This window comes from Empidonax traillii, unplaced genomic scaffold (assembly GCF_003031625.1).
Source record: "Empidonax traillii isolate 1590-97213 ecotype Southwest subspecies unplaced genomic scaffold, ASM303162v1 scaffold608:size386988, whole genome shotgun sequence".
In the NCBI taxonomy this organism is placed as follows: Eukaryota; Metazoa; Chordata; class Aves; order Passeriformes; family Tyrannidae; genus Empidonax; species Empidonax traillii.
In genome coordinates, this window is record NW_020955801.1 from 126,873 (window position 1) to 146,708 (window position 19,836).

Genomic DNA, 19,836 nt, shown 5'->3' on the forward strand with positions numbered 1-19,836 from the left:
GTGTTATTTCAAGTTGTCTGTAGAGTCCTTTGTGCAGTGGCAGATTGTTTTTAAGTGGCAATTAAAACATTAACTAAATTGGGAACATTTTTGTTCTCCCTGGTTAAAGCATTAAAACTAAGGTTGAACATACCTTAAACTTAAGGGCAATTAAATGCTATGGCATGGGCCAGTGCTATAAAAAGAAATAAAAACTACTTTTAAGGAATAGATCTATCAGCCTGGCAAAGGTATTCAGTTACACAGTGTTGGTGGCCTGGTTAAACACACCCTGTTGTGGCTAGCTGCTATTTTGTTACACCACCATATATTAAGTTGAAAATGTTTCTTGTTCCACAGAGAAAAGCAAAGATCGAGGAAATAACACGATTGGTGCCAGGCTGAACAGAGTGGAGGACAAGGTAAGCCTCAGTTGAACTGTCAGTGAATGAGGGCATGGTTTGTGATCGAACAGTGCTTGTTTCATAGGATGTGGAGGAAAATTCAGCTTAAAATAGAGTTGAAAGCCTGGCTTTTCTAGGTGATGGAGCGTAATTTTTGTGGTAGATTGCATTTTTGGTTCTTACTTGTCATTTTAACAGAGTAAGAAAGACAAAAACAGACTTGAGTTGATTTCAGTCTTTTTTGGGACTCCCTTGGGTTTTTTTATTTTTAATTGCATATATTACATATGTCTCAATGCTTTACTTCCTTCCTCCACAGTAGATAAAAGGCTCTGTTCCTTTAATACCTCAGTATATTATGGTCCCTAAGATTTTCCTTTGATCGTTGCTCTGTTGTTTATATAAGTCCACCTACAATTCCTTAGAGAGAGAAACAGCAAACCTTGTTCCGTCCTGGTTTTCTTTCCTTATGACAAATGAAATTTCTCCTTTCAAGTGACATGAATCCAGAAAAATCAAACCTGTTCTATAATCACAAATTAACAGTTAAGTGCTTTGTAACCCTTTATTTCAATGCTGGATGTGCTTGAAAAATTTAATGGCAGGTACAGGCTATGTCATTTTTTAAAAATATAGGTTTGCCTACACTGGTGTTAAGAAAAGAAAGGAAGAGTTAAGAGAAATAGTTTGAATCCTTTACTGATCTCTTGCAGTGATTTGGTGAGGGAGTGAAAGAATTTCTTTATTGCAGGATTATTTCACTCATGTATCTGAACTTCATTCATTATTAAGCACTGAACTTTTTCTTGAGGAAAAGAGATTTCAGAGTGTTTCTTTCACAACTGGGAACTGTGATAACCTCATGAAGAATTTGTTCTGAAGAAAGATCCAACAAATATTCCGTAAGCTAAAACACATTCCAGGGAATGCAAACTGAGCACCCTGGTCTGTGTTGATTGATTCACTTGTGACATACCCACTCCTTATGCATTTCTCCTTAAATATTCAGATAAACTTAAATGAGAGTACTTAGAACTGTACATCAATCTACTGGAAATAATGGCATTTCAAAGGAAATGGTATATAGGGGGACACATAGAAAGGGTGAAGTAGAATACAGGAAGGTATGGAAGAATCACTGTGCAGTGCTCCCTCAGATCTGTGGTTAGTATGTGTGCTTACACATGGAAACCCTCTCCAGAAAGTTTGCATTACATTTATTTATTTTCTCTCCATAATGTCAACTGAAAGTGTGGAACACTAGAAAATGTCTTGTGACTTGTGACAGAGAGCGATGACTTTTCAGTTTGAACAAATAATTCTCAAATGACAGCTAAAGCAGCTTCTCAGTGCTCCAGTGAGCCTGGGAAAGCTTTGGTGTTGTACTGGCTCAGAGATAAGCTGTTTGGGGGTTATTAATTGCCCTTTTTTACATCCCTACAAATAAGTACACTGTGAATTTATAGTGACTGTTGTTTTATGTCTTGTAATGGGACTGTAAAACACTCCCTGTATAGTTTTAGTGTAACAGGGTTAAATTTTAGCCTTGTTTTAAGTAACAGACCCTTCTTTCTTTGCAGTTGCATGAGGTCATCTGTGGTTTCAGAGCTGTATGTTATCTGCCCTATACAGCTAGTCCTATCTGCAGGAATTTTATCTGAAAGTAGCTGAAAGGCTAAAAATAGAGAATTTCAGTTGGACTCAGCAAACAGTGGTTAACATAGAAACACACTAGCAATACTGAAATCACATTTTTCCTGCAGCTGTAGATGGTGGCCAAAGCTAATTTTTTCGCATTTTTACTCTCAGAGATTGGCCTTCTCTTTCCCATAAAGTACATGGTACATGGTATGCTTTCAACATACAATTAAATCCTTCCTTAGCTGAGCACTATAGAAAGAGTATCTATATCAGCTGTTTTTCAAGGCTATTAAATATTTTAAACAGTTTCATCCCATTTGGTTTGTGAATTAGTTTTCAGTCTTGGATTTCAGAAGAAGAGATTTGAAGTGCTGCAGGCTAGTGTCAGCATCTAACCACCTCTTGTGCATTTGAAAAATCTCCTTTTTGTCAGAGGAGGCATATGTACAGATGGCAGTACAGAGGAATGGCACATGAAGGGGATATTTTAAAATAAAATGCTTAAACATCAGTGTATTGATGGGAATTATGATCCTTTACGGCACAAATCTGACCTTTCAAGTATTGAAATCAGCAAAAAGTTGTGTTTTCTTCTTTAAATTTAGGAACGTGTTCATTTAAAGTACAGAGTTCTGCATTCTATTCATCTTATGCACTGAGAGAAACTCTGACCTTGGGATACATACAGTTTATGATCATGAATCTAAAGATTATTTCCTAATATGCAAAAGCCAAAGGGATGAATCACTTTTGCAGGAGCCCTCCTCCAGATTCCTTCCCGTTGAATTTTGCAATTTTGGCAAGACACTGAAAGGTGGTTTTGTTAATGTAACTAGAAACTCCACAGCCTGATGGGCCTTCGTGAGAAGAAATCACGATCCAACGTGTAATCACAGCATACTTTGACTTTTCCATTGTTCTCTGTTGCTTGCAGAGCTGAGGATAGCAAAGGCTGTGTTCTCCTCAAGGTGCATTGCCGTGGCTGAGTGCAGGCAGCTGCAGCCCCCGCCGTGCCCACAGCCTGATCTGTCGGGACACCAGCCAGCTGTGGTCCAGCAGGCATGTAAAGGCGGTAGTGCAGCACCCAGGCTGAGCTCATAAACCCTGCCAAGTACCAATGGTCCAAGTCTGTGCGTGTAGATACATTGATCCAGCCCCTCAGAGAATGTTGTTGAGCAGGATTACGGCAGCAAATCAATTTATTTGCGGTGACCAGCCTTCTCTTTTTATCCTGAAACATCTGTGAATGACTATTCAGCCTACCCTCCAAGGAACCTGGCCACAGCTGGCTTGCTACCAAGCTCAAAATCAAAAACAGTTTTTCCAGATGGGCCCAGCTGTGTGTGCACAGTGCTCTTCATCCTCACACGGCTCTCTTCATCCTCTCGCCGCAAGCACTGCCTGCCAGGGGCTTAATGCTGGGTGTGCCCAGCAGCTCCAGCCAGGAGCAAGCCCACGGTGCACTTGGGAAATTCTGTGTCCTACATCTCCTGTTTTCTTTTCACTGCACTAATTTTAGCTTGGCTGTAAATGACTGTAATGCTAGCTTTTTAATTTTCAAATTAATCTGTTCTTTTTCAGCCTTTTGCCAACCATTAATTTAGCTGTAGCAGGCGCAGCTTGTACTTTTCAGGTAATCAGCCAGGCTTTTTGCTTGGCTACCCTAAGGAAATTCAGTCTTAAATATGGGCACTGCACAAAATCATCTAGAATATGCAGTGAAGGCTAAAAGTGGCAGTCCTTGGACTCTCTCTGTTGTCCCTACAGACCAGACTGCTCAAGATGTCTGTAGGTCCTGCCTACAGACTTCCCAGAGCACAATAACAGAACCCAGATTTACAAAAACATGTTAAAAACCATTCTGAGCAGTAGACATTACGCTCTTTCTGTTGTTTTAAAAATAGGACTTAACCTTCTGTAATGATTTGAACGCTTTAAAATTTGTCTTTTAAGAGTAGTTATAGGTATCCAAAGCAATTTTCTAGGCATCCCTTCTATATACTCAGAAATATTCCTCTATCTGACAGTAAGTACAGTCTTGATATCAGTATTGCCAAGATCATAGCTAAAATATTTTAATAGTCTTTTTCAGTTACATGGAACATTAGGAGTACATTCTATCTCTACAATTTTAACTTGTAGAGATTTGGAGATTTCTGTATGTAGAAAAGGTATGTAGTAGTGAGACACATGACACCTTTTAATGTGAATCCAACAATTCTGCAAGATGGTACTAATTCCAAGCACATGCATGTTCTGCATGCTTACAGCTAAGAAGACGAACCCTTGTATTCTATTACTAACCTGAAGAGCATCATACAGATCATTGCACTTTTTCAGATTTACTTGAAAAGCAGATAGCACCACTTTTAAAATCAATTGAAAAGAAATTTATCACAAGAAAACATGTACACTAAAATAGATGCTGCTGTGCTGCTTGAATTGCCTACTGGAAATCTGAACTGATATTGGAAACCAAAACCTTTTGAGTTCTGGCTATGCTGATTTGGTTTTCTGTCTTCTATCTGCAGTGTCTTTGATTGTCAAACGTATAGAGCCCATGTGCAGTAAAATTCTAAGGGTGTGATATATATTTGATATATTTTTCTCTGTGAGTGCTGAGTATTGAACTTCTAAAGATAAATAAGTGCAAAGGCTTTGTTTGAGGTGGCTTTCAAAAAGTGGTGGTGACTTTATGTTACAGTATTTATATATATGGTATGACATTTTCTTCTAGCTAAAAAATTTTCTGAAATTGTTTCATCAGAGCATTGTTTCTGTCTATACATGTATTAAAAACTAGTTTGGCTGGAACGATATTGAAGACAGTTCAGATGAACAGAATGACCACTGATAAGGCTGGCTCCAGTTTCTGGTTTTACTCTTGCTCTTTTCCACTTTTCTAATCAGCTAACAGCTCCCCATTGCAAAAGGTTTCATATCTAACATATCTCGTGTTGATTTGCCTAAAAATACATGAACTTGAGTTATATATTGCAGGGTGATTTCCCTGTAATGGTAATAAACTTGCTATTTTATTGTATTGTGAGGTAATTTAGTTCCATTTCTAATAATGAACTTCTAGCCCATCCAATGCAGAAAGATTTAGGACATGCTACAGAGACCATTAAAGCCTTGGTAGGTCTTTCCTTTGACCTGGTCTTATGGTAACCTTGAGGAGCCAACATTTCGGTTTTCAAAAATACATGGTTTCACGTTGACAGCTTGTTCACCTGAAAGAGTTCTTCCTGTGTGGCCAGTTTTCCAATTTTGTGTGAAACAACTGTGTTGTCTAACATAGGGTCATAACCGTGGTGGGTTTTTCTCCTCTGTTTTTACTGGCGTTCTGTAGCCTGGGAACAGTTACTGTCCTTCCTTAAGGTAGCACAGCAATTAGTGCGAGCTTCAAAAAAAGGCCTTGACTGATTATGCCCTTCTTGCACATCAGTATGCAATGAACAGAAACATTTTGGCTTTATTTTTAATTGAATAGAAATTCTGAAATAGTGATGGTAGAACACTGACAAACAACCTGACTTTCTGATCAGTGCTGGAAAGCGAGGTTAGAAACATGAATGGCTTCAGGAAGTGTCTGTCATGGAAATATTCAGCACTTTGCAGGCTGAACATGGGCTAGGCAGTTCAGGTTTTGAATATTGGCAGCTTCTGTAAAAGGTGTGTGAGGATTTGCCTTTCCAGATACCAAGAAGCAGAACTAAAAGCCGTGGGTTTGGCTGGAAATTTTAAAAGAAACGTGAAATCGTTAAAAATCAAAAGCAACACCAACAAGCAGTTACTCATCTTGTATGTAGTTCTTGCAATGATGAAGAAGTAATAACCTGTGGATGTGGAGGAATATTGAGGCATATGGAAGATTAAGTATCCCCATTAATTTAATCCTTAGTCTTTTTCCAGATGCTGAAGTACAAGCATACGGAAGCAATTTCAGTGCTGAACCTTGTGATGGAGGATGCCCATTTTCTTTAAATTGGACTATAACTAAGCACATCCTTGAACAATCTGGGTCATTAGGCAGCCTTACAGTTTTACGAGCTTTTCTCTCGCCTATCTGATAGTATTTCAGTAGATAAACCACAAAAAACTACAGATTTCCATTTCCAATATCTTATTCTTCCCATCTTGCCAGCTACAGTAAAATAAAATTATCAGGCATCCATGGTAAAAAGTGGAAACAAAAAAAAATTACTTGTTGTATTCACTGCTGCCAGAAGCTTCGGTAGCCAGAATAGAAACAAACTGAGAGAGAGATTAGGCAAAGTCATGGAGAAGGGCTCACTTGAGGATTATTAAACAGGATGTCTGTGTGTAAACTCCAGTTTAGGAAGTACTCTAAACAGTAGTCAGTGATGAGTTGGTAAAAAAAAAAGGAAAACCATGATTTTATGTATATGTACTTTTCTTACACTTGGGGGGGGGTTAAGACTCTACTACAAGCCTCGCACTAGAAACAAGGTAATTGGGGTAGAGAAACTTCTGTCTTGTTCAATGTAGCCCTTTTTATACTATGCTGTATACACAGCTGCTTGCTGCTGGATTTGGTCACACACAGCCTCACAGAACGTTGCTGTGCAGTGCCTTAACTCTGATCTGTTTACAAAGGCCATGTGATCAGACCCTTGCCTGTCTAGAGGACATTCACGTGAGTGTTTGCAGAGCCATACCTTGAAGGCTGTAAGATCTTTGGAGTAGCCTTCACTTGCATCCATTTGTTAGCACTAATTTTATCTGTTTGAAGATCTTTAGATCCATTCGCAGCACAATGAAAAACAATCGAATTATGCATTAATTTTGAAATGGTTTAATATGAGCTGTGTGAAGTGCTAGGTATAACCTGTAGGATAGTATGTAGGTGCAGTAGCTTGGGTATAGTTACAGACCTGGCATACAGAGCAGTGTTACAAGCTATTGTGGTGTTTTGTGGTCTGTTTCCAAAGTGTCAGCTCTTAGATCAGAGTAAATGTGATTATGTAAAAAAAAAAAAAATCAGCATTGAACATAAATATCCACAGATGGTGAGAATACTGCAGCTCATTAGCTCATTTGCTCGGCACTGAAAAATGAAGTTAAGCAAGACAATATATTATCTTTATTCTCAAGAAGACTGACTGAAGGTAGTTCAAGCTAACACACAATGGCTGTGCTAGTATCAAAAGTGATGACTAATTAAACTAATTAAACTCTGGTTATTCCTTTGCATGCAGTCATCTGTGATACTTCCCTACAGATTTTATGAAGAGAAAAAAGGCAAAAGTGAAATACTCTTAAAGAGCAGAATTCCTGTTTAAGTGAGTTGTGATGGATTTTACTGCAAATTTCTAGGGCTTCTGGAAGCCTAATGCTGAGTGTAAACTTTTATGAATGCAAAGTGTTACACATATTTTGAATTCTTAACAACGGCAGTGGTGGCATGCTTGTGATCTGCAGAGCTGTCTACTTCCATATTAAGAGCAGAAATTCCAGAGGAATTTTAGGTAACACACAGTATATCCTATAAAATCTAGGAATATTTTCAGGAGGTGGGGGGGAATGGAGGATGAAATAATGTCTTACCAGTTAATAATCTTTTAAACAATCTTCAGATTAGTTGCTGGTTTGGGAATCTGCCAGTGGTGTTTATATTTGAGTAGGTATGCAAGTGAATGTAAGGTCTGCAAATGGAGATGACTCGATCTTTTATCAAACCACATAAAGCCTGTTTTGTCTGGCATTCAAAGATAAACCCAAGCAAGATTTGAAATGTAGCCTCCATCATTCTTGTGCAGAGACTGTTTACATTTGATGTGGAATGGAAATGCATGGCGAATATGCCGAGAGAGAATGTGGAACAGTTGTATGGACTAAATACCCTGTAGAGCTGATCAGAGAAAAAGCATTGAAGTGAACAACACATGTGCACAGCATGCTACACAGAAGACTTTTATTTGTCTTTCCTATAGCTTAAAGAAATAGACATGACCATAAGCTCATCTCTGAATTTTTTTGAAGAGGGGAGTGTGTTGCAGATAAGCGACTAAAAAATAATCTAATATAAATGGCAAATTTTGGGTTTGATACACTAGGATGAACCTTTATTGAAGTTATTTGCGTTGAAGTTGGAATTGTTCCTTGTCGAAGATGTGTTTTTAGAGTGATCTTGCTGGAATTAAAATACGTTATTTTCATAAGTAGTTGACTATCAGAGAGCAAAAGTACATGGAGCTGAAAGGTCTCTATTCAGCCTGAAGTCTTTTCAGGTTTGGAATCTATTCAGCTCTTGGAAAAGATTCGGAGCAAAGGAAGGTATACTCCCTTTCTTACACAATACCTGTACCTTCTGACACCCTGTCTGCTCCTGCTGTTCCCCCTACCCCTCCCTACCCTCAGCTGAAAATTGCAAACCAGAAATGGTCCAGTACTGCTTGGATTACGGGAAGAGAAATAGGAGAAGGATCCTTTGCTGTCTGACTCTTACTTAGAGCTGTGGGAGACAGAGAGAAGATAAGAAAAATAGGCAGTCAATGAAAGTAGAATATGAACACCTGGTTCAAAATACACCTACCACTTCTAGAGCTCAGGAAACCAAGATGGCAAATACAGTTTCCTTACATCCATCTCTCTTCCTGCATTGTACTCACTGGGGTTGCCACAAAACTGCAATTCACCTTTCAACACAGAAATAAAGATTTGCTTGACTTTGATAAAAATCTGGAACTATTATGATTACAACAACTTTTTATGTGTCTTGAAAATGTGCCACTGTTTCAGCAGTTAGCACAGGATTGACCTTGTATGTCATGGGCATCATAGTCTGATGAGCTGCCTCCCTTTAGATGGGCTTTTGCGGTAGCTTTGTTATTTTCATCGTAGCATGAAAGCTCTTGCTCTGACAGGTTAAACACACGAAATAGAGAAGAGAGAAAGAAAAATATTGTCTCCCTCTTTGACAGCTTAGGTGCAGGAAGCGACTTGTCTGAGGCATCACAGTGGCATCTGTGGCACAACCAGGAATTTAACTTAAGCCGTGTCTGGGACTTAACCACAAATCAGCATTCCTTTTTGTTATTGTGTTTAAACGCCCCTCTAGTTTTGAATAGTTATATTGGCCAGTGCAGGGTTCAACTTAATCATAGCCCATTAATACTAAAACCATCCAGTACTTGAGAACAGCATATATAAACACATAAACCACACCAACCCAGCCAATATAAATGTACTGAAACTATTTTAGACACTACAATTTAAATCATCTAGAAATTAATCTACTAGCATCATTTTGTAGCCCAGGAGTCTAGGGGTGGAGCGGACTGAACTTGCTTACATGACACAGAAACTGTCCTACATGTAGATAATTATGCATGGAATATTGAAAGCTAAAAAAATTAGATTAAGTGCTGTATCTGCACAGTCAAACAGAGAAAAATATTCAAGTGAGTTCAAATATTCATGTAAGTTTCTATTTTAAAAGTCTTGGATCCAACATTGCTCGCCATTGACCCTTCTGTGACATCTGTTAATCTTGGGTTTATTTCAATTTCTTTCTCTTTCTTTTTTAAACAGATGACTCCACTTAAATCAACACTTGGTTTCCATTAGACAGATAGAAGGTGATTCACTCAGTAACATGTGCATCTTTATCTAGTTAAGTCCTAATGGCCTTAATATATCAAGTAAGCTGGTGTGATTAACAGCGCTAAAGGCTTTGTCAGACATTTCACCTAATAAATACTGCCCTTTGTCCAGCCATAGGAAAAGAGTGAACAAATACATTCTGTTAAACTGAAAAAGGGTACAGCCCTGTAAGTATTCTAAAATTATCCCTATAAAAATATATGTTGACAATAGAAGTTACATCTACATCTCTGTCTGTGTTTGTACATGTCTGCCAATCGCAGCGTGCATTGGCTTTTTGCCCTGCCTGGGCTGTCCTTTTTCTGCTTTACCACTTTGTGATGCAGCCACCATTTGGGTATGATTTTCCTCCTGTTCACTTGTGCTTTGTGAAGATTCTTTTGACTGTTCTTTGTCTCTGGTTGTCATAGCTTATCTCTTTTGGGGTAGTTGGATATGTGAGCATTAGTTGTGCCACTCTAGTAAATTTTAGCAACAGAGACATCTGACTTGGCTTGACCATCATGTAAAATAATCCTGCCAAATGAGGCAGTCAAAACAAAAACCCAAGAGTAAAATATATTCAAAATGTCAACTTGAATGGAGGTGGTGTCCTTGCTTCATCACAGCTGAAGTTGTCTGGAAACTTTCCAGTGCTGCCACCAGTGCCTATGATTGCATGCTGTGGTCATCAAGGTACTGAAGGAAGCCTTTATTCTGCTACTCCCTAGTTTCTAGAGAGTTTCATCCAGAGGAGTTTTACAGGAGAACACCTTAGAAAAAAAAAACAGGCAAGGGTAATTTTTGCTTCTTCTCAAAAAACTGAGCCATAATCAGGGATCTTCTACCTCTTTGTTTGCTTAATGTTACGTACAGGAATTTTGGCCAAGCTTTGAGATCAACCAACTGGTCACCATAATCTCTCAGCAGAAATTTGGTAGCAGAAGTGACTGGGGAGTAACATAGTGCTTTTTCACTGATGCAGAGGAGTTGTGATTTCTGCTATAGCACAAACTTCCTACTCTTCTATATAACACAGTACCCTGCAGGCACATTGGCCTATGGCCCAGAGATCCAACCAGCAGCATTTGGGTGGCACTGCATCCACTATTGCTTAGTGGTTTGGGCGTGATGCTTTGCAAAGGTCCAGCTGTTTCTGGATTTAGCACTGGTCCAGCTGTCTTTGCAGCACACTTTGGACTTGACACAATGCTCACAATGAATGGGTCATTCAGAGGCTGCTCCGAGATAGAGATTGACAAAGCTGGTTTTGAATCCAAGACCTCTGAATCTCTGTGCAATAGAATTTATGAATCTCATGGCAGCTAGAATAAAAAAGCAGTGGAAAGTAACTTCCTTTGCACAGAGAATGGGGAGGAAGAGGAGGATCAATTAGTGGTGCTACACTTGAGAATGAAAAGAACACCGATTCCTGCAAACAAGGTCACCTTCGTTTTGTTTTCTGTGCAATGGCTGTACAATTTCGGTGGAAAAAAAACAGTTAAAGAGCATTATACCAGACCTGAAAAAAAAGTGAGACCTTTTTATGTTGTTGGTTTGGAGTGGGTTTTTTGGTCATGAGTAGTCATGGATAAATCCAGTCATGGGTAGTTGTGGTAAATACAGAGGGCCCAAGTTGATGCATATATTTTTGAGCCAGGTCCAAACAAATAGTTTCCTCTTTTCTCCTGTTTTTGTTCCTATTCAGTCCTGAGATGGCTGCTGTAAATAGAAGACTTACCAAGTGTAGTGCTTCACTGATTTTGGTGACTACAGAACTGGCATCCTTTCTTTCAGCTGCTGGTGGAAGGGCTGCAAGGGGAGAGAAGGAAAACAAAAGCATTTAGACCTTCAGTATTCTTGTATGGCATATCTGAAGGTAGAAATAAATTAGGATACAAGCAAATCTGGTAGATATATCAGTGACTGCTACATTTGTATTATTATTTAAAGAGCTACATGTTAGAGGAGTGGGAATTATACTGTGAAACAAAACTGTAAAAACAACTGACCAAAATTCTGATGTTCTGGTGCTGTGAATTTCCCCATCTGTACCCTCCCCACACCTTGCTTTAGAGAGGCTTGTGCTGATTAATAACTGCGAAGCAAAGAAGTGTTAAACTCATAAGTGCAGCAGAAAAACTTGGGGAAAAATTAATTTTTCTGCCTTCAGAAGAACAGAGATGCACTCAGGGATCTGAAGTCTTTGCAATCTATGGCCTCTTTGCACTGTAGAATTAACCTCAAGTTAATTTTTCTCTCCATCTGCCCTGTATTTCCCCCAGTTTCAATCTGTATTGTAACCTTGAATAGGCATCTTCGATCTTCTCAGCTTCAGCTCCTGTTTAAAGCTGAGGGTACTCGTCTAGACTGTAAGCTCTCAGAGGTCCAGCCTTGTTATGTGTTCAGATGGAACTTTTCTGATTTTAAGTGATGCTAGACCAGAAGATTTGTGTGTTATAGATGCCTAGGCTTTTAAACATAAAATAAAACCGTTGTAAATACAGCAGTAACAAAGCATAGGCATTTTCTATGCTAGATAAATAACTAGTACTTAGCTAGTAGAACTCTAAAAAACACTGAAGAACCTCAGAAGTTGTCATGAAAAATGTGGATTCATCCATTTTCGTAGTAGGATTGTAGGAGGCAGGGGGAGGGAAGAAACCAGTTACCAAGGTGAATTATTAGAGGTGAATTGGGTTAAATGTAAGTCCAGAAGAATATAATTGCTACATATACAGTACCACTTCAAAAATTTTGTGTGATGTTTTGATCACAGTTTCTCCTGGAGGAAGTTATTGCTAAACTTGGGGAAGGTAGGCAGGTTAACTTTAAATTGACATTCCTTCTGGTAAAAAATTCTTACAAGTCTGTTATTAATTCACAATGAAAGTGAGTATTTTAAGGACTTTAGATGACTTTAATGACATGTAAGTATTTCTTCAGAGTAAAGTGATGTCTGCAGAGGAGGTACATACTGGTCACACTCAGAAATGTTTTCTTTTTAGGACATGTGTGGAAAAGTGTAGAAACAGTACCAATATTTTAGTAGGCAAAGCGTCCAGGAAGCCCTTGGAAGAATATGGTACATATCAGTTTAAGAGACAACTAGATATCTTTTTTAAATGATCTAAGAAAGTTAACACAATTTGAAGGTGGTATGAAGAGGTGGTCAGAGACTGGTTTAATTAGAGATTTAATTAAAGATGAAATTTTATTAGCTCATCTGGCAATTATCAGGCAATAATTTGTGGAAGAGTGATCTGCTGTCCTTCATCAGCCTCACATAAGGCTGAGGGAGCTGAGGCCGGAGTGCGTCTCCTTGCTGTGCTAGTAACTACTTGTATTGAACCCTGCAACATCTATGAACTTGCAGCAACCTGAACCTTGATTCTAACGTGGATCCAAGAGCAGCTGGAGGGCACTGGAAAAAAAAAAAAAATCACTGGTGCCAACAAATAAAAATTCCTCTCCAGTTTAAAAAAATTGTCAGAGCACATCCAAGATCTCCTTGGGTGTTGTCCTGATTCTCAGCAATGTGGAAGGTAGAAGGTAACGTCGGAAGCATTTGAGAGGGCTCTCTCTGGCGGGGCAATGCATGTGCATGTACATACAGACTCCTGTTTACCTCTAGCAAGCCTTGAGCTCAGGGAATTGTAAGCTTTTCTGCCCATTTTATACTCAAAAGAAGCAGAAGTCCTTTTACACTGCGAAGCCCCATTTTCTTCTCCTTTACTGTAGAAAATCCCCCTCTGCATTGAAACTGAGAAATTTGCACTCTGTATTAAATAAGAATGGGGTTTATTGTCAAAGACTGGGTTTATTTCCGCCCTCCTCCTAAGCTTTCTTTCATTTCATCATAGGTTTGTTTTGTACTGAAATGAAGCTGCGAGATACACATTGAACAGAAATCAAAGTGGTGCTTTCATCACAGTCCTACAGCTAATCACTTGGCTTGCTGCTACAGGCATCTGCAGGCACCTTGTGCTGTGGTACAGTAGTGTTATGGCTTTGGAGGCCCAACTATTTTAAATCATAATAGTGACACAGTATGCATGCGCTCTTTCAAAGAGCCTGGGCAAGCCACGCTGAGTTGATTTTCTTGGCACACTCTGTACTTATAATTTTGTCTTATGTTTTGTAATGTCGGTATCTGGGCATAGAATCAAAAAGCTCCACTGAATGTATAAGACCTTTTTTTTAAAAAGAAAAACACAACAACAAACACATTCTTTGTTTTTAGGTTGATAATATTCCTTCTAACAGCTATAGATGTTTAAGAACAAAGAAAGTTACGGGGGGGGAAAAAAAGGGAAAAGAAACTTTATGATTGTGGGGAATGTTTTGAAGCTTTTTTTTGCAAGACCGTGTTAGTGATTTGTTAGTGATTTTGTTGGTTTTGTTAGTGTTCTTTTAGTGATTTTTTTCTACCATGATTTTGATTCTCTGCTGGTATGCTTAAGTGACTGGGTTACTCAGGACAGTGAGAAATAAGTGATAACCTTCCATGAAACACCTGAAAAGCCATGCATGTGCTGTGATGACTTAGTCTAAAAGAATTGTCTGACAGTCACAGTTTATTCTCTGTTGATTTCCATTTTTTGTGCTGCTTAAGAAAGTAAAGTCATAATAGGAGGATCTAGTTCTGTTACTCCCCATTTTGTCTCCCAATAGCCTGGTTTTCAGAGACTGTGGCAGACACTGTGGGTGCTCTTCATCACTTAAAAGTTAACCCCTGCCTTTTCTCTAGAAAGGAATCCAATGCTATATTGCCTGTACATGGTTGGAGAGACAGCTGCTTTTCACAGCATCTGAAAAGCTAAAGCTAGCCTTGCTAATCTCTTGGAAGAGTAGAGTTGAACAAGGTTCTCAAACAATCTATAATTTGGCATAATGGGGTAATTACCTCATGATAATAGCATGAAATAGATGAACATGGAGAGCTGCATCACGCTCCCTTAATGTACAAACAGAAGACCAAACTTTGACTGGAAAGGAACTAAGAAGAGTTTTTCTGTTTCTATTTTCTATATATTGTATGAAACTGGTAAATGCTACCTGTGCTATTAGGAATGAGGCTGAGGAAGAAATCTCCTGCTAATATGCTTTGCTTTTCCTTTATGGGAAAAGCCTGAATACAAAGTTAAAAAGAGGAAGAGTGAGCTTTTAGTGGTGCTTTACCATCCCCCCCCTCCCCGCCCCAAAGATCCATCAAGTATTTGAGTATTGGAGTATTACAAACGAGAACTTTTTGTGCATGCCTTTTTTTGGCCATACCTAGCTATTTCCTATGCATTGATAATGGACTACTCCTAAACATAGTATTGAAAGATTGCTGTGATCAGAAGTTTCCATATTTTCTCGGTGATTTTTTTGTTTCTCAGCTCTGAGAGAAGGGATTTTCCCTACCATGGTGTGTTGGATCTGCTTTTTGTCATCTTCCTTTTTACCTCAGATTTGTCTCTTCCCTGTGACTGCTGGTGCTGATGCTTTACCTAAGCGTTTAGACTTGCCTGCTTCTGTCAAAGACTTTCTAATGCTGTCCCTGGTTACCAGAGGTAGGAAGAAAAGGATAGCTTGGTTTTGGTACATGGTAGTCAGAAGACCTAAAACCCTTCCAAAAGTGTGTTCTGTTTTCAGACAAGAGGATTTGATTTCAGAAACTTAGTCTCTGTAGCTAGTTTTAGGGAGGCAGATTGGTTAAAGTTTACAACCTCTTTTTGTTTAGCCTTTGGAACGGTGCCATGGAATCTCAAGTTTCCTGTATAAAGAGAGATCTGTATTCGGTCAGAAGGTAATCAGGCAAGGTACATGAAGGCTGCAGGGTGAATGGCTCTTTCAACAATTAAATCAGTTTGGGGTCTTTAAGACCCACGCAGTGCCTTGTCTCAAGACAGTGTTGAGCAGGCAAAATTCTTAAAACCATCAGGGGGCCAAAATAACCACCTTTGAACAAAACAAAACAAAACTTCAGAAAATACTAAACAGCAAAAAAATTCTGACAAATCTCATAATCCTTATGAAGTTGTTTGGCTCTTGGTGAATCAGAGGAGGTGAGAGCTACTCACATCCTCATTTCCTTCCCAGTGAGTCCTGTGGGCTTTGGCTGTTCACATGCATACACATAGGGAATGGTATCTCTTGCAAAATATCTTGGTGCACCGTGTTCTGGGAGCAAATTCACCAATGCACCTTGAATCTGAGGATTAAGGATTTTTAAATAGTTATTTTTGCAAATAGAGGATTCACCTTGCTCCCATCTCCCTGAAACTGAAGGTGTCACTCTACAGTTCATCATATTCATACGTTACTCCAGGATACAGAAGGTTCGTATCAGGCACAAAAAAAAAAGAGAGGGAGAAAAGAAACAAGCTCTTAGAAACATTGTGTTCTAGTAATGGCAGACTTGACAGCATTGTGAGAGATGCAGTAGTGAAGATTAGTGTTTTTATAATCTGATTTCGTCAAATTAGTGAGGGAATGCACCTCCTGTTTGGTTTGCTCCTTTGTTTGTTGAGGCACTGTAGCCTTTCCAGTTGCATGCTATTTGTTTCTTTTTTTGCAGTAATTTACAGAATAAATTGAATCATGATGAAAAGAAAATGTTAGGAGTCTGATTTTGACCATCTTTCCATGTGGTTTGGGAAAGTTTGCAAATTGTCTCTATCTGTGTAAGTTCATCCTTGAATATCATCAAATTAACTCTACCAACACAGTTGTCTAAACTTTTCCATTTTCAGTATGTATCTTTAAAACATTATAAAACTTGATGTTTCACTGCACCTGAGCACCATACATCTCTCCTCAGAAAACATCACCAAATCAATGATGGTTTATTTAGAAAACAGTATTTTTTAAGTATTTGTGGGACCTTGGTTTTGGTAAAACCATGAGGCTAAGGCCTGAACTAATTTCATGTAATCTTAAACACGTTGAACCTTAGCACTGACATCCCTTAGCAGGCAGCTGAGAAAGTCTTTATCCTCAACACAGCTTTTGCAGAGAAAATGTGGTGAACCCAAGGCTGCTGCAATGTGCAGTGATGGGTGACAATTGCCAGGTGTCTTTGTGAGGTCCTGGCAATCTCCTACTTTTGCTCATATTACAAGTGGGTCCATTGTGAGCTGGATTTTTGCAGGGATATCCCTAGATGGTAGGTCTTGCAGTGAAACTTTTCCAGAAGTAAGCATTTCTTGTGCTCTTTTTCCTCTCGGTTTCTGGTTTTCTAAAGGTACATCTGATACAAAGCTGTTCAAATATTTGTCTTTAAACAAATGGGCTGGAGAAGTGCTCCGAATAGGGGAGAGAGTATTGAGTTTTCCTGATATTGATTGGTGCCTGTTTTGTTTTGATTTTTATGCGATGCTAATTTTTTTTTTTTGCTCTCTCCTTAAGGTAAGCAAGAAATAGGTATAAAATCTAGTTCACTAAGTGTGTGAGGTGATGCCAAGCGGTGTCAAATAGTCCTTTTCTGGCAACAATGGGCTGTTGTTTGGTATCCTCACGCAGGTTAACCACAGAGTTGCTCCTGAGAATCCTTCTGATTTATGATGACATTGTTGGCAACAGCAGAAAGCTCTCTGGCAGTGCTTTCCACAGTGCTGTGTCAGCAGTTTCTTAGATATACACACACACACACACACTCTTTAATATATGTACTTGTAGCAGAGAATTCTGGCCCAAGCCTTGTATTCATCCTGGGATTTTTTTGCACTTAAGTGATGTTTGTTCAGCGATAATGTATCTACCTACGTCTCTGATTGCAAATTTAGTGTCTATACAAATTACAGAACTGTTCTAGTCAGAACAGCTGTGGGAAGTGAATGAAATTAATTATATTGATCCTATGTTGCAAGTGTCTTGCTAGGAGGAATTTCCTGGGAGGGAAGGGTGTAAGCAATTCGGGTTCTGCGAAGATACAACTTGTCTCAATCAAGCATATAAAACCTTATCAGAGAAGCAGCTCTGAATTCACATATGCAATAATTATAATACAACTAAAAAATATAATTTATTATCAGAACAAAGTGTCTGCTATGTTTAAAAGATAAGACTTTTCCAAATTGAAGGGGGGAAAAAAAGCCTTTCACCTGCATATATCAGAATTTGCATTAACATATTGGTATCCTATAGTATCATTCTTGATACCCTCTTTCTACCTTTCCCTCTGTCCCCCTGGAATTAAAGCTCTGCCTTGCCTTGACTTGTATATAGTTTGTGCTTCATCTGTTTCTTATTTCTATTCTCTTATTGGGCAAAAATCCAGACAAAAACTACACAAATGTGGAACTCATGAGATTTGTATCTTCAACCTCTATCTGAAGGATTTTGAGATTGCTTTTTTTTTTCCCCCCCCCCTAATTTTGGTAGGTCCCCCACTCTTTGGTTTGTCTAGAACAAGCTACAGTTTTGTCTGTTCTGAGGCAGTAATATCATGGAATCCTAGCCCCTGAGTCATAGATGTTTTGCCAATATTGAGCTACATACTGTATTATAACAATTTCTAGAAAGCAACCTGTGGGCTATCTGCTCAGGTCCAGTTCAGATCTGGAACAATTACATAGTTCGGGCTCTTACTCTTTCTTCCAGTTTGTGAATGCATAAATACAAAGAAGTCAAAGAACATAAACCATTTTTTGGTTCCTGCATTGGTATTTTATTGCATCTTGTAAATACATGGTGCAGAATAACAAGGTTAATGATAAATGATGACCAAGAGGAGGGAAAAATGCACGTGATCACAAGTGGGATGGAAAGCATTGGTGAAGTATTTCTGCTTATGGCAGAGATGTATGGGAATAGCCAGACTATAGCCAGACTATACCATGTTCAGCTCCAAATTCTTCCCTTAGATGCAAGTCCCACAGGCACCACAAGTATGACCTTGTCTTCTATTATGTCCCTCTCTACTATGATGTCCAACATCTCAATAGATTTTTTGAGAAAATAATTTAATACCACCCATTGAAAAAACATTTCAATCTTAATTTTGCAAATACTGTTGCAGTTAATATCTAGACATGCCTAGATTTTGGGTTCTCTGTTTTTCCTGAAGAAATTCATATAGTCTATGAGTGACTAATAAAATAGTTTTGTTGGATAAGGAAAGTCCCTGAATAGACATTCTGCCTTTCTGTTTGGATAAGGGATTATTTTTAATAACTTGCTTGACACTAGCATTTGGAAAAATGCTGAGTTTTTTCATGTTGTAGAAGTCCTCTTGGTTACAAATGCATTAAATGCAGCTTCACAGTAAAGAGAATACAGTAACACTCTTAGATTTGTTATGTACCTCACTTGGAATACAGCAGGAGCAGATGTCAAGTGTAGCAACATAGAGGATTGGGAAAATATCTGCAATATAGGTTGTGTTAAGAACTGGACTATCTCAATTCCAGAATTGATATATTTTGCAAGATACTATGGCTATATCCTTAAATAGGGTAGACAAAACCAGAAAAACAAACAAAAAAAACCAACCAACCAAATAAATAAATTAAAAAAAAAAAAAGGCAAAACTAAAGTAAAATTTTCTACAGATTTCATGTCTGTACTCTTCAGTGATTTTTTTCCCAGATTTTTTAGTCTGAAGCCTGGAATCCTGGAAATTGATTTCCTTTACTCTCTCCAGTCTTTACTCATGTGTATCATCTCACTTACCCGCAGTTCCCAAGCTCACCTCAGCCAAAACTTTTTTCCAGGTGCTTACCACTCTATACTTACATGTGTTTTTTCCCTCCTGTTTGCATTTGAATAGGAGGGTTTTTTTCTGTGTTATCTTGGCTCAGACAGGATTAATTGGCAGTACTGGAAAAGTCTCCTGCACTCACTTGTGTTGGTCTCAGTCTTGGCATAATCACCACCAGACTTGAATATCAGACAAAGTGAAAGTCCTGGGGTTTTGCTGCTTGGGAACATGGGCTAAATGACTGCTAAGGGTTATTTGCTGCTGGCCTCTCTGTACTGGGAAGGTAAAACTTGTCATTTTCCAGACAGTAATACTGTGAGTTTCACATGATTAGCAAGAAATAACATCCTTTGTCCAAAATCTTATGTTATTAGAATTAAGTTTTCTGCTTCAGATGGAGTACCAGAGTTTTCCTAAAAAGTATTTTTCCTCTTTTTTTTTTTTGTTTTTGACATAAATTCATTTTTCCTTTATATTGCTCTTAGAAAAGGCAACTAATTTTTCTGAGTTTAAAAA

At 38.6% G+C, this 19,836-nt stretch overlaps 1 protein-coding gene across 1 annotated transcript in view; it reads left to right on the forward strand.

The window, feature by feature from the left end:
- The window catches only part of LOC114065041 (potassium voltage-gated channel subfamily KQT member 1-like), a 186,637-nt gene that overhangs the window by 83,981 nt on the left and 82,820 nt on the right, over nucleotides 1-19,836 (forward strand). The window contains exon 5 of the mRNA XM_027898623.1: nucleotides 340-401. Coding sequence (XP_027754424.1) covers nucleotides 340-401 — 62 coding nt within the window. The remainder of the gene's footprint in view (nucleotides 1-339; nucleotides 402-19,836) is intronic.